Source organism: Argopecten irradians, chromosome 1 (genome assembly GCF_041381155.1).
Source record: "Argopecten irradians isolate NY chromosome 1, Ai_NY, whole genome shotgun sequence".
Lineage (NCBI taxonomy): Eukaryota > Metazoa > Mollusca > Bivalvia > Pectinida > Pectinidae > Argopecten > Argopecten irradians.
The window spans coordinates 40,733,587-40,749,757 of NC_091134.1; the positions used below are offsets into that span (position 1 = coordinate 40,733,587).

Genomic DNA, 16,171 nt, shown 5'->3' on the forward strand with positions numbered 1-16,171 from the left:
TTGGTCAGACAGGAATGGAATTAAGAAAGAGAGTTACATTACACCGACAACAAACCAAAACAGACCATCTCAGATATTTAACAGTAAACGAACATTGTCATATGTGTGCTAATGATAACTTTTTTTTATTTTACCAATATATCAAATGTCTAATTCAGATCTTTTAAAAAGAGAAAATAAAGAAATGTATTTCATTCAACTTATGAAACCTATGCTAAATTCAGAATGGGACAAAGGAACTTCATATTAGTTTTTATTTTGTCCTCATGTTTTTGTTAGTTTCTTCCAGAACCATTCACAATATCTTTATGTACCATGTCATGACGTAATCTTACTATGACGTCATTGTACTATGACGTCATGTTTTACAAATAAAAGAATTCAAACCCCTGAAGACCGGCATGAGCCGAGAAAGCGCTAGGGAGGAAAAAACTGATTTATAGTTGTGTTTTCTTTTTATGTATATGGAAACCATCACATGGACACGGTTCTTTTTTACTTATATATATATATAAAAATATTGTAACAAATGTTTGAAAATAAAAATGGAAAAAATAAATATGTTTTTACCAAATGAAATATATAAGTACAGTCGGTACATCCATTTTTCAATTATATTCATGAATACATTTAGCAACATATGAAGTATGATCATTTTATAATTCTTAAATACATACATGTGTACTCAAACATCAATACATGTATATCCTAAAGTTAGTTGAACTATATATATATTTATTACATAATTTGTTTACACCAATCTATATATGAAGAAATATAATATTTTCAACTATTACACCGACCGTTCAATAAAACCTTGTTATATTGCACAGTTCGAAGTTATATTGCACGCTTCCATGGAAACGTTATATTGCACGGTTCGAGATGTTATATTGCACGCCTTTAGGAACACCTCGCTGTTGTTGTCTAGTTTTGTAGAAAACTTCCGAGGAATTGAGAGTAACAGTGAGTTACGTTATTATGACGTCACAAAGGTTCACGTTCAATTTCGCGCTGGATTTATAGATCTCGAATCAAGCACGTCATGTAGACTTTTACTGTACCGAGTAAAGGACGGACACGATGAATGTATTAGATCAAAAGGCTACAAGCAGGTCTAATAATGTGAAAACAGACAATAAGACATCCAAACCGGAGTTACAACATGACGTACGTGGGCTTTTTTCTGTACGGTACGGTGTTGGTGATTTTGTTAAGTGATTGTCGTATTTGTTTATAAAAAAATATTTAACTGAAAAACTGGTGATTATGTAATAAAACAAATATTCCATGGTTACTGTGCTCTAGTTCATAATATTTACCCCTCGGTGATGGTAATCAACAAATGTTATATTGCACTCGGCCTTTGGCCTCGTGCAATATAACATTTGTTGATTACCATCACCTCGGGTTAAATATTATGAACTAGAGCACAGTAACCCATGAAATATTTGTATAATAATATATATATATATATATATAGTTCAACTAACTTTAGGATATACATGTATTGATGTTTGAGTACACATGTATGTATTTAAGAATTATAAAATGATCATACTTCATATGTTGCTAAATGTATTCATGAATATAATTGAAAAATGGATGTACCGACTGTACTTATATATTTCATTTGGTAAAAACATATTTATTTTTTCCATTTTTATTTTCAAACATTTGTTACAATATTTTTTTGTTTTTGCCAAATGATACCTTCTCCATCCTCGATCAATGAGGTCTTGATAATCTTGAACAGTTAATGAATGGGCCCACATTCCTGTAATGAAAGGAAAATCTAGATATTTCGAATGGAATTTTAAACAATATAACAATTTTTTATGAAATAAAACAAGTTTGCAATTGAGTAACCAAAAGATATATCATTAACACCATGAGGTCAATTCAACTGAATTCGTCTAAACGCTAACTAATTCATGTTTGATATCATCCTTGATGCTCCAGGGGTTCCTATCACTTACAATCTCTACACCCCTGGACTATCTCAAAGTGAAATTGAAGGCAGCTCAGTGAAAACATTTTACCAATCACAGGCCAGCAAAGATTTCCTTTGAAGACTACAGAGAGGGTGACGCCTAACATCAAAGCCACATATAGTCGGCCACAGTGTACTGTTATACGGCTCTTTTAATGTATATCGAACGACTAAATGCTACATGTACATTATATATCATGTATGTATTTATTGTATGATTATGAGTCCAGTGTAGAGGACCTCAATCCTGTACTGGAAAATAAACTTAACTTAACTTGACTAATTAATATAAATTACCTGTTCTGTAGCCTACAATTTTACTATTAGATAGTCCAGGGGTGTAGAGATCGTAAGTAATCGGAACACTGATTACTGCAAAATATTAAACTTTTAAAAAATATTGTTATTTTATTTTTAGCTCACTGCTGTGTACAGAGTTCATCTAACAGGATAATGTGTATCTAATATGCATACAACTTCCTCTTTCAGATTGAATACAAAACAACTGAAGCATTTTGTCAAAGCATGCACAACAAAAATGCATATTTCAAATGAAATTCTTGGGCAAAATAACAAAGCAATTTACACATAAGGCTGAGCAAATAAACACAACAATCAAATGCGCAATGTCAGCTTGAAGTTGAACATGTTTTGGTTTGTTTACAAACTGTTTATGGTAACACTTTGCAGAGAAATATTTTACGTGCATTTCGGGGTTTCCGATTAACACCTGAAGGTGCATCCATAAAATGGCATTTACCATGAGAGCAGTTGCCGTTGTTACCGCAGTAACCACATTTATGTGCACCACCCGATCCATAATATTCCACGATACCGGGGTCCTCAGTCGCCATGATGCTACAAAATGCTAATTTTCTGCGGTGCTGCTAAAAAGAAGAGAGGAAAATATCAATAAATGTCTAATTATAGCAAAAAGAACAACCTAAATCAGAAGATACAAATAAATCTAAATAATGACTTGACAAATAACATTACCTATTTTTGGATTGACGATATTTATATTTTTTTACAAAACGAAAGTAGATAATGCGGGCTAGTTAAAATTTCGTAAACAAAAATAAAATGGCTGCCTCCATGAAACGGTTGCTTCGGATCGTTGCTAAACCTCGACTGTGTACGCACCTGTTGCGAAAACATTTAGTTGTATCGCAAAGGGCATATGCAGTGAAGTATGTGCCTGACATTCCACCACCAGAATTAGGTAAACATTAACGAATAATGCTCAATTTGTTTTTCTTACACGTTGTCGTTGCATTGGTAGATTTTGACAAGACTACATTTAGAGGTCAAGCAGGATTTTGTGTGTACACTTGTACTTTCAGAAGTGACAGTACCTTTCTGTTTGACGCTCTTCAATTGCTTTCAATTTCTATTATAATTTGATTGGGAAGACATGACAGAATGAATTTTCTGATGGTCCTGCAAGTAGACAACAAGTGAAGTGCATGTCCTATTGCTGCTGCTCAGTTAACATGTATAGTGTACCTGTGTAGAAGAACAAAGGGAAACACATTATTCCTGGGTGTTCCATTATTGGGGTCCTTCTCTTCGCTGATACTTCGCTGATGGCGGCCTCGTTGAAAGTGTAAACACTTGTAGAGAGACATTGATGGTATTCTTGATCCCGGTGGAGATAGGGGTTTTTCCCCCTCCTACACCGACTTTTGAGTTCCGGGCCCGGCACCATAAAACTATTTTCAGATAGATTTTTTACTCAAGTATATGATTTTCCATAGGCTTGAGTAAAAAAATTGTCTGAGACTTAAACTGGAATGCATTACCAAACAAGGTATTAACAAAAATAAAAAAATATCTATAAATTCCAGTCATAAGGACTGAAAATAAGTATCATTTTAAAATATTGATGTCAAATGAATAGAGGGTACCCTATGTGTACTAGTTAATAGCTTTAGTTTCATTATCTTTTGATCTATCTATAGGGTAGATTGATACAATGATATATAATGGGGAACTGATACAAGTGGCGGGGCACTCCCCAAACAACTTGTACCTACTTAATGGTGAATGGGTATATAAACCTGAATAGACTGGCGATTAGAATAGGTCTATAGACTGCATAGGTGTTTTATAAAGTCTCTTTTGCAGTTTTCTTAGACCAAATCTGTTTTAATAGTTATACTACAGGCCTCACTATGGATGTTCACTTAGGACAAACTTGTTGGTCTTCCAGTATTTGTTTAGCTGCGTCTTAAAGCTGTTGATTGACTTGGCGTTGACTACCTCGTTTGGTAATGCATTCCAGTGGTTGATGACTCTATTGGAGAAGACATTTTTTGTTGTATTCAGCCTGACCTGTCTCTTGAACAGTTTGTGGGTATTTCCTCGGGTTGACTGGTATGGTTGACTAATAAACATTGTGTCCGAGACTGGCCCTGCAGGTAGGGCGTTAGAATTGTACCTGCTGCCCCTATTGCATGATCGTAAAAGGGGACTAAATTTAGGATCTTATCTTTTATATTCCTAACTGACTTTATCCTTCCTGATGCCTCCCTTGGCACCGCCTCATTTTTGGCCTTGAGTTGAGCGTTCGCCCCTGTGAGGAAGGCTCTGGGTTCTGTCCCCTGGCCGAGACACACCAAAGTCTATAAAAGTGGTAGTTTCTGCTCCTGCTTAGCGCTCAGAAAAAAGGAAGTGGGACGACTGGTTCGCCCGTTGTCAGTATAATGTGACCGGGTGGGGTGTGTTGCTTGGTGTCTTTGGCAGCATGCTCCAGTGATATAGCACTATAAAAAGGGCAAAAGTTCCACTATACAAGAAGACACAACATGAATATACCGCAGTCTCTCGAAACATGCACCTCGCACAACATACACACAACACACCGCATACATGGGAGGCCGTCCTTACATGGCCATAGCTGTTAATAGGACGTTAATTAATCAAACAAACAAACAAACAAAGTGTCCGAGACTATTTTATCATGCTTATTAATAATCTTATATAGTTGAATCAAATCACAACGTTTTCGTCTATACTTAAGTGTCGGGAGACCCAATGTTCCAAGTCTGTCTTCATAGGACAAGTCTTTGATAGTTTTAATCCTCTTTGTAGCTCTACATTGAACGTTTTCGATTTTGATGATATCTATTTGTAGGAATGGTGACCAGATGGTAGTGGCATATTCTAGGTGCGGTCGTACCAGGGATTTGTAAAGAGTTCTGAATATATGTTGGTCCATGTATGTAAATGTCTTAACAAGAGGCCCAGAGGGCCTGTATTGCTCACCTGGTTTGTAATGCCAAGTAATGTTCTGAATACAGGTTCATTGTTTCTTTTCTGAAGGAATTTTAATATTAACCTTTATTTCCCCTATTGGGCCCCACCCCTCCTGCCCCCAGGGGGTCAGAGCCAAAATTTATACTAGTTCTGTTCCCCTTCCCCCAAGGATGTTTATGGCCAAAGGAGTAGATATGATAGGACCAGTATTTGGCCTTAATTTTTCAGGCCGAAAAAAATTAACTCTTGATTCCCATCAATTTCATATCAATAAATACTCTCATATTTGCCATTCATCAAAACATAATTTTTGTAACTATGTACACGATGTGTCCCACCTATGACGTCATCAAATTGATGATTTTCCTCTTCTCCCCAAATTTTGCTAGAAATTCATCTTCTTTAGGTTAGAAAAGGCTTGAAATAGATTTAGCCGCCACCTTGGAGCAACTTTACAATTTGCATGGATATGCGTAAATACACAATACACAACATGTGAAAATCTCTTTCTGCTCCACGAAGGCGGCCACATTCATTTTTATTTTTAGAGAAAACCACTCAAAAAGTATGATTTTTCAAGGATTTTTGTAAAAAATGGCGGGAAACTGCATGTTGATGACGTCATAGTGAACTCAATTGGCACATGCAGGATATTTTCGAGATGTAATATGTTAGCAAATGTATTCAGCTGTTATATGGCAAAATATGTTGTTCTTTACTGGAGAATTAATTTTGAGGCCATATTCGAGTCTTAACATACCTTCTCCTTTGGTCACAATCCAAGCAAAACTCAGAACAAGTAGCGATTTATAGGATTAACCTCTATTTCCCCTATTGGGCCACACCTGTCCTGCCCCCGGGGGGCCAGAGCCAAAATTTATACAAGTTCTGTTCCCCTTCCAAAAAGGATGTTTGTGGCCAAATTTGGTTACATTCCATGCAGAACTCTATGACTAGTAGCAATTTAAAGGATTAACCTCTATTTCCCCTATTGGGTCCCACCCCTCCAGCCCCCGGGGGGCCAGAGCCAAAATTTTTTCAAGTTCTGTTCCCCTTCCCCCAAGGATGTTTGTGGCCAAATTTGGTTACAAACCATGTAGAACTCGATAACTAGTAGCAATTTAAAGGATTTACCTCTATTTCCCCTATTGGGCTCCACCCCTCCTGCCCCCGGGGGACCAGAGCCAAAATTTATACAAGTTCTGTTCCCCTTCCCCCAAGGATGTTTGTGGCCAAATTTGGTTACATTCCATTCAGAACTCTATGACTATAAGCGATTTAAAGGATTTACCTCTATTTCCCCTATTGGGCCCCACCCTTCCTGCCCCCGGGGGACCAGAGCCAAAATTTATACAAGTTCTGTTCCCCTTCCCCCAAGGATGTTTGTGGCCAAATTTGGTTACAATCCATGCAGAACTCTATGACAAGTAGCGATTTAAAGGATTAACCTCTATTTCCCCTATTGGGCCCCGCCCCTCCTGCCCCCAGGGGACTAGAGCCAAAATTTATACAAGTTCTGTTCCCCTTCCCCCAAGGATGTTTGTGGCCAAATTTGGTTACAATCCATGCAGAACTCTAGGACAAGTAGCGATTTAAAGGATTTACCTCTATTTCCCCTATTGGGCCCCGCCCCTCCTGCCCCCAGGGGACTAGAGCCAAAATTTATACAAGTTCTGTTCCCCCTCCCCCAAGGATGTTTGTGGCCAAATTTGGTTACAATCCATGCAGAACTCTATGACTAGTAGCGATTTAAAGGAAATGTTGACGGACAGACGGACGGACGGACGCCGCGCCATGACATAAGCTCACCGGCCCTTTGAGCCAGGTGAGCTAAAAATGACTCCCATGATACATTTTCCTTTTTGTGCTGCTTTGTTAGCTTGTTCTGAGAAGTTCAGCTTCTCATTTATGATCACACATAGATCCTTCTCTGTTGAGACTTTCTGGATAGTTATGTTTGAGGATTCGTTCCGGATGTTGTATTTGGATGTTTACTTGTTGTTTCCAATTTCCATATGTTTACATTTGGTAAGATTGAGAGTCATCAGCCAGTTCTCTGCCCACTTTGCCATTTTATCTATGCTATTCTGTAGTTCTTGTCTGCTACCCGGAGTAGAGATTTGTTTGTAAAGTTTGGTATCGTCAGCAAACATTTTAACAAGGCATGGCACAACTTCTAGAATATCATTTACGTAGATCAGAAACAGTACTGGTCCCAGAACACTTCCTTGGGGAACTCCACTTGTTACAGGTAGACTATGGGAACATGTTCCATTGACAATTCCTGCTGTTCCATGTCCGTAAGAAAGTTTCTGATCCATCGGAGTACTCTCCCTTTAATACCATATTGTTCCAGTTTGTGTATCAGTAAGCTATGACATACCTTTTCAAAGGCCTTACTGAAGTCCAGGTATATCACATCGGTATTGTGGCCTTCATCCATTGATATTGTCCAGTCTTCCAGGCATTCCAGTAGTTGAGTGGTGCATGAACGTCCCTGTCTGAATCCGTGTTGCTCTTTTGTGAATAGGTTGTTGGTATTTATATGTTTGACAATTTCGTCTCTCACTATTCTTTGTAAAATCTTGCTAGGTATAGAGGTAAGGCTGATTGGTCTGTAGTTACTTGGGTCTTTTCTTGAACCTTTTATGATTGGGCAAACGTTGGCTTTTTTCCAGGGGTCTGGGAGTGTCCCTTCTTGGATTGATTTGTTGAATATTTCTCAGATAAAATGGGCCCCCCTTATGTAATTAGATGCGTCCCAACTGAACTGGATGCGTACAGGATGCATCCTGACCCTTCCATAAATTGCTGATAGTGGGGATAAAACTATATAGGTTTAAATATTAATGGTCACTAGCAATGGATGAGTCGTCATCTGTTTAGTTCTGTTTGAGCTAGCTAGGCCACAGCATGTCTCGAAAGTAATGGTTGAAGAACAATGATTATACAAGTAATTAATGTATTTTATACTTTATTCTGTTAAAATTCCAAAAACTGAGTACCTGTAGATTAAGATATATCATAGCACCGCTATCCATACCCAGGGATGTACTATGGAAACTACATTAAAATTAATTGTTCAGAACTTGCTTGGTTACTGGTTAATAATGTGGTATTGAAACCCTGCAATGGTTTTTGTAATTTTTGTTCTATATATTACATTTTTTTCAGGTGAAACAAACCGTTCTAATTTGGTGCAGTCTTTGAATGATGCAATGGATATTGCTATGTCAACAGACCCAACATCTGGTAAGTCTGTCACTTATAATGATTAATTGTACATGTGCTACAATCATAAACAAAGAGTTAATGAATTACTTAATATTGAATTAATGATTGACAAAACCTTGACTTCACTCTATAATGTACATTGTTTAATACATTACTATTCAGTATTACAGATAAAAAGATAACAAAAATCTTCAAATCAATTTTAGTATTGTGCAATACTTGTTCATGCATAGTTATGCTATAAAAAGATCCTTAAATATTTAGCTTGTGACATATCAAACTTCAAGTATGTGATTAAGAACATTGCTTTCATTAGTATGGTGTTTGTTTTACAGTAATTGCTTTTTAGTTCAGTAGAGTATTATAATGAGACTCCAGTAGTCATTTATAATAGGTGTAGAATGTGGCATCTTCAGAAACCCACCAACGAGTCTCTGCTGTATCGTTTGTGAATGATAGAGAGGTGACTCGTGGGTTTCTGACAATGAAAATGTGGATGGATCTTTGTATAGAATGTAATTCTTAACATAGGTTATCTCCCCTTCTTATTCTCTGTTACAGTGTTGGTTGGTGTAGGTTATCTCCCCTTCTGATTCTCTGTTACAGTGTTGTTTGGTGAAGGGTTATCTCCCCTTCTGATTTTCTGTTACAGTGTTGTTTGGTGAAGATGTAGCCTTTGGTGGTGTGTTCAGGTGCAGCGTAAATCTCAGGGAAAACTACGGTAAATACCATTAGTTGTAACAGTATAATAAACGTCATGATTTGAATAGTAATTACAGTAGTATGTCAACTTTAGGTCCTGCTGCTCATTAGGATGGTGATGATAATCTTTGGAACCTTGCCATGTTAAAGTTTAAAAGAAATCATACAATTTTAAACCTTTCTACATAAGACAGGATGTATGTCTTTGTAAATTTATGAGTTTATTGTACAATGTAGTTTTGCAGATATCTTTTGAAGAATATTAGCTTAAATTTATAACTTTATATTTCTGAAAAGTTCAAAACAAAACAAAAATTGCATGAATAAGATCAAAATAGTTTTTATCTGTATAAATACAGTATACAATGAAGTAAATATTTTATGCTATAAAGTGTAGATTGAAGCCAAGTCAAAACTTTTTCCTACCATTGTCAGGGTTTATCACACAACCTGCAGCATTTGAATTGGTAAACAATCATCAGATTGGAAAGCTCTAAAGGAAAACACGTTGTGTCTGTTAATTGACTGATGAAACATAAAATATTTCATGTGTTGAAAGTGATTGACTCTCCTAAATAAATCAGGTCCAGATCGAGTGTTCAATACACCTCTGAGTGAACAAGGCATTGTGGCGTTTGGTATAGGCCTGGCAACAGCCGGGGCTACAGCTATTGCAGAAATCCAGTTTGCAGACTACATATTCCCAGCGTTTGACCAGGTCAGAATCTTATTCTTTATTTTTTGATTTCTGCAGGATTGAATGGATAAAATTTGGCCAGTCAAACAAATTTCATTTAACAATGTAGGGGTATTTGTGCATACCCCCTGGGGGACCAGGAGTTGTGGCCCCGTCGAAATAAATCTTGTAATTTGATAGTTATAAGTCATTAAGTTTCTCAGATTATAACTCCAAATCTCTCTGGCAATTTCATATGCATGTATCCCCTTGAATCCTTAATTGAAGGGGAACAGCATTTTGTATGAATTTTGGCATCTGAGCAACAGGGGGCAGGCCTGTGGGGCCCAATAGGGGATTTTTGATAGTAAAGTTTGTTAACACTATTTCCCAGAAAATAAACAATGAACCTTAAATTCAGAATTTTATATGGTAGGTTCCCCTACGACCCAGTGTGTAAGCATACAGCTATTTTGGGACCACTTGCCCCTCAAATAGTTCTTCTCTAATGGATAAGTGATACCAACTACATGCACATATATAACAAACATTATCTTTTCTTTTTTTTAACATTAATCCAAAATCAAGAGGCCTATACGGTAATTTAAAAAAAAAGATAAGGTTGCAAATCCTTTTATGTTCTGTTATTGTTAGAGTTAGGTCTGTAGAAATAGTTTTGAATCTCTATGAAGTTTCTGATAAATGCATCTCCATAGAATTGTGAAAAAATGTGTTTGTCTTCATGGTTGTGATTTAGCAAAAAGTTATTTCTTTACAAATGTAAACTACATTGTTTGCATAATAATCATGATTAGCCTCAGAAATAGAATTTAAAACAACCCAAAACATCTTGATAATTATTGAGTGTTAATATGTTATAAAACTTTTATCATAAATCAATTTGTTTATCTACTCACACAGATAGCTAATGAAGCAGCCAAGTTTCGGTACAGAACTGGTAACCTATTTGACTGTGGTAAGCTGACAATAAGAACACCATGTGGAGCTGTAGGTCACGGCGCTCTGTATCATTCCCAGAGTCCTGAGGCGTTCTTCGCCCACCTGCCTGGCCTCAAGGTAAGTCTATGCCTCCATAAAATTATCCAAATATTACCAAAGTTGAAGGGGATTTGCTTCCCTGTTATAAATTACCATCTTGTTCGGGCTGTATCCCCTATATATGAAGCATTGGTTCTTTATGCTTTGTGAATTGGTTCACTTATTTGAGACGGTGATATGTACCAACTCTTTGACCATAAAAACTTTGTATATATGCAGGTTTATCTAAACGAAGGAAAATAACTTCATGCACATATAATTGAAGATATTATTATTAATTTGTTGAATTGTAGTGTAAGCAGGTTTTCATCCCCTGAAATTTTATTTTGGATCAAGCAGATTGTAGCTATCTGTATATATAGATTTATTTTCTTGTTGCTAGGTTGTTGTCCCACGAGGTCCCCAACAAGCCAAGGGTCTCCTCCTCAGTTGTATAAGGGATGAAAACCCTTGTATTTTTATGGAGCCTAAGATTCTATATCGTGGGGCTGTGGAGGAGGTACCAGTGGGGGATTATGAGATCCCATTGTCTAAAGCTGAGGTGCTCGTAGAAGGTAGCCATGTTAAGCATTCTGTTTAGTACTTCAAAAAAGATAGTCTTCTGACAATCTATGAATCAAGAGATTGTCTCACCAAAATTGTTTGGTACTATGAAATATTGAATACTTGTACTTATTTTTCAATAATTAAGAGACAGTAAGAATGACCCTTTTTTTGTGAACCAATCATAAGAATTATCTTTTTAAAAATGTTAGATATTGTGTAGGGTGTACATACCACTAGATTGCACATATTTTGAAAATTTCTGATGACAGGAAGTGATGTCACAATGGTCGGGTGGGGAACACAGGTCCATGTACTCCGAGAGGTGGCACAACTAGCGCAGGAAAAACTGAATGTATCTTGTGAACTGATTGATCTTCGAACCATTCTGCCTTGGGATCAAGACACCATTATCAATGTAAGTCATGTTGTAATCATTCTGTTTATACGGTTCACTCATTCACCCCTATAATTTCGTAATGAGCTGTTCCACTTGAGAATTTTGAAGAGTTTAAATGTTAATTCAGGGATGAACCAAGACACTAAATGTACTGGTATATATATCTTACTGTATACATGTAAGGAGAGAAAGGCTATTTGTGTGTAGTCAAAGCTTACTTCAGCATTGATGGTTCAATAAATATTTTAAATTATGATATTTTTTGTATTTTTCAGTCTGTGTGTAAGACAGGGAAGCTATTAATTGCCCATGAGGCCCCCCTTACGATGGGATTTGCTGCCGAGATAGCAGCTACAGTACAGGTATAAACACCATTATTACAAGCTTTCTTGCTGCAAATCTAAGTACTGCATTCCTATATACACGATACTCTTTTGCATTTAAATCAAACACAATATTTAAGATTTTTTTTTCAATTTTAAAGGTATATTTTATGCAATTAAATTATGCAATAAAATTACATTCGATTTTTCTGTCCTTTGATATATGAGTTATCTCCCCTTAAGTATAGTTTGTTCAGTACGTCATCATTATTTAGTCCATTTTTTGGTCATTCCATTCTAAATTGAAACCAAGTAGTTTGCTTTTTTCCAATGCTGTTCGCTCATTTTAATGCTGTAACAATGCAAAGAATATTATAATGACTGAAATGATTTCATTGTGCAACAAAAGTGTAGAAATGAACATACAAAATTAACTTGTATAGCGAGGGGTGCATGATGTTACATGTGGAAAATTAAGGTATGGAAAGAAACTGTGTATAATTAAATTATGAATTAGTTAAGTTTAAATGAAGATTTGTGAATTATCTTCATCATACCTTCAAGGACATTGATAGTTTATACATATATATTTATACATACTAGATGATATATTATTTTTTATTTCAGAATGAATGTTTCCTGAACTTGGAGGCTCCTATCCAGAGAATCTGTGGTTATGACACACCGTTCCCACATGTTTTCGAAGCTTTCTACCTACCAGATAAATGGCGTTGTTTAGAGGCTATTAAAACTCTGGTGAACTATTGATGTGTGTTAGAGACAGTTGACCAGTTCTATCTTCATCAGCTAGGAACCAAAAGTACAATGATATTCATGTGATGGATATTACAGGACCTTTCATGCGACTAATTGATATGATCGTGAGACAGATATGATCATGTGATTATCATGGACATACAGCTTTATACTTCTCAGAATCTCATTTCCCCATATTGTGTAGGATTTTGCGATTATATGGATTTATTCTATACACAAGTGCAAATATATTTTATCTTTACTGTGTGACTCTACTGTGCCATCACTAGAACAGGCACTCTAAAACCTTGGGGTCCCATCTCTGTCCTGGGCTGGATACAGGTATTGTTGGTAGATTTCTGTGGTGTGTTTGTCGAGAGTAGAGAGTGTGTGATATCTGTGATAGGTATATATGTAACCTTGTGAACCATTAGTGGTATAATTATGACTACTGATTCAATTTATTTTAATTCTGTTAAATTTTCTCTTTTTAATTTCAAAGAAAATGTAGCAAACTATTACATTAAATTAGCCATCAACCTAAAAATGACCAACTTTCAACTGATCTTTTTTATATTCATATACTTTAATCATGATACCAGGTAATTGCTAGGGGTGTTTTGATTGAAAATTTAAATTTTTGAAGTTATTTTCCCTTTTCTGGCAGAGATCCTTATGAAATGTTTATATAATTTTAAACAAACGTCCATAATTTTGCATTATTACATATTTTCAGAGTTTTTAGTGCAGTTTAATGTATCGGTGACAAGTGTCTTGTGGGCTGATACACTGAGGGGCAGTATCTGACTAATTTTCCTGTTTGCGACCTTAAATGCGGTTTCGTACATTCCATCTAGAGTGAAACTGAAGAATGTAAATCTGAAGTTTGATAGTTAAAGGCCAACTACCTTTCCGAAATGGCTTTCAAGTTTTAAAATGTGAATGTAAAACGAGATCAATATTTTTGTAGAGCTGCAAAAGTTATTAACTTACCGTTAATACCACACTCATCATCATCTTCTGAAAATTTAATTTATATAAATAAAATGTTAATTTTCATAACGGGAGTCATCTTGTGTTTCCTGCCGTCGTCCTAAATACAGCGCGGTAGTTGACTATTACTGCACCAGACCGCAAAACAGCGAAATGAATCTCGACAGTTTTCATATATCACGCATGAAATCTTGCATTGGTTTGGTGTTGTTACCTCATTTTAGGCCATTGATATGTATTTTTTATGTTATTAATGTTTTCAAGAAACCTTTAAATTTTACTCCAGAAAGGTAGTGGGCCTTGAAGACTTAACATTAAGCCCAAGAACCACCATACTGAGTTATATATACCTTGTTATAGGGAGGCGGGCATACCTACATCATCTGATACTACATGTAGTAATGTCCATTGTCTCCAGTACAAATTGTATCTTGTGTCATTGACTCCAATAACTATCATCAGAATTGAAATTCTAGTTGCAGCTTTCATAATAAAATGTTACTGTTGCAAAGATATATTACCTAGGTATTTCATTCTGTATGCAGTTACATTATGCATTGAATGATTTAATAAAAGCCTGCAGTTATCTTTATAAAAAAAATTCAATATTGTTTACAGGGAAAAAAGAAGTTTTTTAGCCCATGTAATACTGACTCACATTCATTACATTTAAACACCTTAAAAAATAAAGATTAATGAATAATGATAATGAAACTGAAATTTTTCTCCACTTATGCAATCCTTTCTTTGTGAAGAAAACTACATTGCCCTGTAAAATTGATGGGGTCCAAAAACTATTCTTCTGTAAGGTTTTATTATGTATAATCATTCCTGTTATTGTAAGGATCCTTTCCCTGATTAATGTATGAAGTAAACAATAGTCTGATAGATGTGTGACATACACAGTATGGTACCAGTACAACACGAGCAGTGATCAATCTCTATAAACATGAAGCGTCAATGTGTCACTTTGGATTCTTTTTTTGAAATTTTCTAGATACCAAGAATTAATATTTCTTAAACTGCATGCTGTTTGAGGTATAAAACTGCAAGGTGGAAGTGCATTTTTAAAATTTTGATCATACATTAGATTTAAGTACCTGTGTGTGCGTGTATTTGGCATTTTGATTTTATTTCATTACTCAGAACTGGATGTGAAAAATGTTTGAACCTGTTTTATACCTGCAGTCATTTGCAGGCTCCACACAGGCACTTGTCAAATTAGCAAGGCTAATTGAAACATGTGGCTAAATTTTGTTAAGACTAATTAGTGATGTGAGGTGTTACGATAAGATTTGATTTCATTTAACTCTTTACTTCTGAACCTTATAAATTTAGTGTAGGGAATTGCAGTATAATTCAGATCAACTTTTTTTACTTTAGCTAGTGGGTGGGAGAGTGCATGGCCTTGTAGGATTTAAGGAATTAAGATTATCTGGGCTTTGGGGGGATTCTTTTATCTGGCATGCAAAACAGATTACTGTTGGTTAGAGTCTGAGATTATTGATAATGAGGCAGTTAAAGTGCATACCTGTTGTTGCTCAGATAAGGTCTTCCTGTGATTACAGATATAGCTCTTGTACTATCAGGATATGTATGTACTGTCAACCACAGTGGTCATGTAGTTCATGTATAAAGGACTCTGGGTTCAGAGTTTGAATCCAATGATATGTGAGGAATTTGGTAATGTTATGGACCTTTAAGGTCGGTGTTTTTTCTACGGGTACTGCAGCTGAGGTGGATGACCTTTATAAGAGGCAAATTGGCCATTTTTAAAGACCCCAAGAGGTCGTATTAACTTAAGCAATTAGGCTTTATCACAAAATTTACTCAGAATTCGGTAATTGTGGAATCCTATTGAAGCTTGACAAGTGCAGTAGATCGTTATCAACACTCTTGTTTATAATTATGTTCATTTAAGAGTTCTTGGGAAACAAATATCTGACTTGTGTCACAGTGGACTTTGACCATCAAATTTTGTTAGCTTGTATAATATAGAAGAGTAAATTGAAAGATTGAGTCAGATCTTGATTAGCAAAATACCTGGTAAATATCTTAAACAATGATTCATGTCAAACCATTTGGTAAATATCTTAAACAATGATTCATGTCAAACCATTGTCTTGATGAGCTATATGTGCTAGAAAGCAGACCTATTTAATAATGTAATTACTCCCGCTCAATCTTATATGGTGTAAATGTCCTGGTGTTCATGAAACTATATAAACTAACTC

At 35.8% G+C, this 16,171-nt stretch overlaps 2 protein-coding genes across 2 annotated transcripts in view; one reads left to right on the forward strand and one right to left on the reverse strand.

The window, feature by feature from the left end:
- Window positions 1-16,171, reverse strand: part of LOC138327950 (arginyl-tRNA--protein transferase 1-like) — a 183,117-nt gene that overhangs the window by 13,050 nt on the left and 153,896 nt on the right. Inside the window, exons 6-7 of the mRNA XM_069274455.1 lie at window positions 2,754-2,880; window positions 1,714-1,777 (exon numbers count right to left, since the gene is read on the reverse strand). Coding sequence (XP_069130556.1) covers window positions 1,714-1,777; window positions 2,754-2,847 — 158 coding nt within the window. The 5' untranslated portion in view covers window positions 2,848-2,880. The remainder of the gene's footprint in view (window positions 1-1,713; window positions 1,778-2,753; window positions 2,881-16,171) is intronic.
- On the forward strand, window positions 3,066-14,006 carry LOC138327956 (2-oxoisovalerate dehydrogenase subunit beta, mitochondrial-like). Its single transcript, XM_069274467.1, has 9 exons — window positions 3,066-3,215; window positions 8,426-8,503; window positions 9,138-9,206; window positions 9,772-9,905; window positions 10,785-10,940; window positions 11,305-11,476; window positions 11,738-11,883; window positions 12,141-12,227; window positions 12,816-14,006. Exons 1-9 carry the CDS (start codon window positions 3,077-3,079, stop codon window positions 12,954-12,956), a joined length of 1,122 nt encoding a protein of 373 aa, XP_069130568.1. The 5' UTR covers window positions 3,066-3,076; the 3' UTR covers window positions 12,957-14,006.

Coding starts and splice junctions, on each gene's coding strand:
- LOC138327956 (XM_069274467.1), top strand. CDS start 3,077: ATGGCTGCCTCCATGAAACGGTTGCTTCGGATCGTTGCTAAACCTCGA. Junction 8,504..9,137: donor GTCAACAGACCCAACATCTG/GTAAGTCTGTCA, acceptor TTTCTGTTACAG/TGTTGTTTGGTGAAGATGTA. Junction 10,941..11,304: donor CCCACCTGCCTGGCCTCAAG/GTAAGTCTATGC, acceptor TCTTGTTGCTAG/GTTGTTGTCCCACGAGGTCC.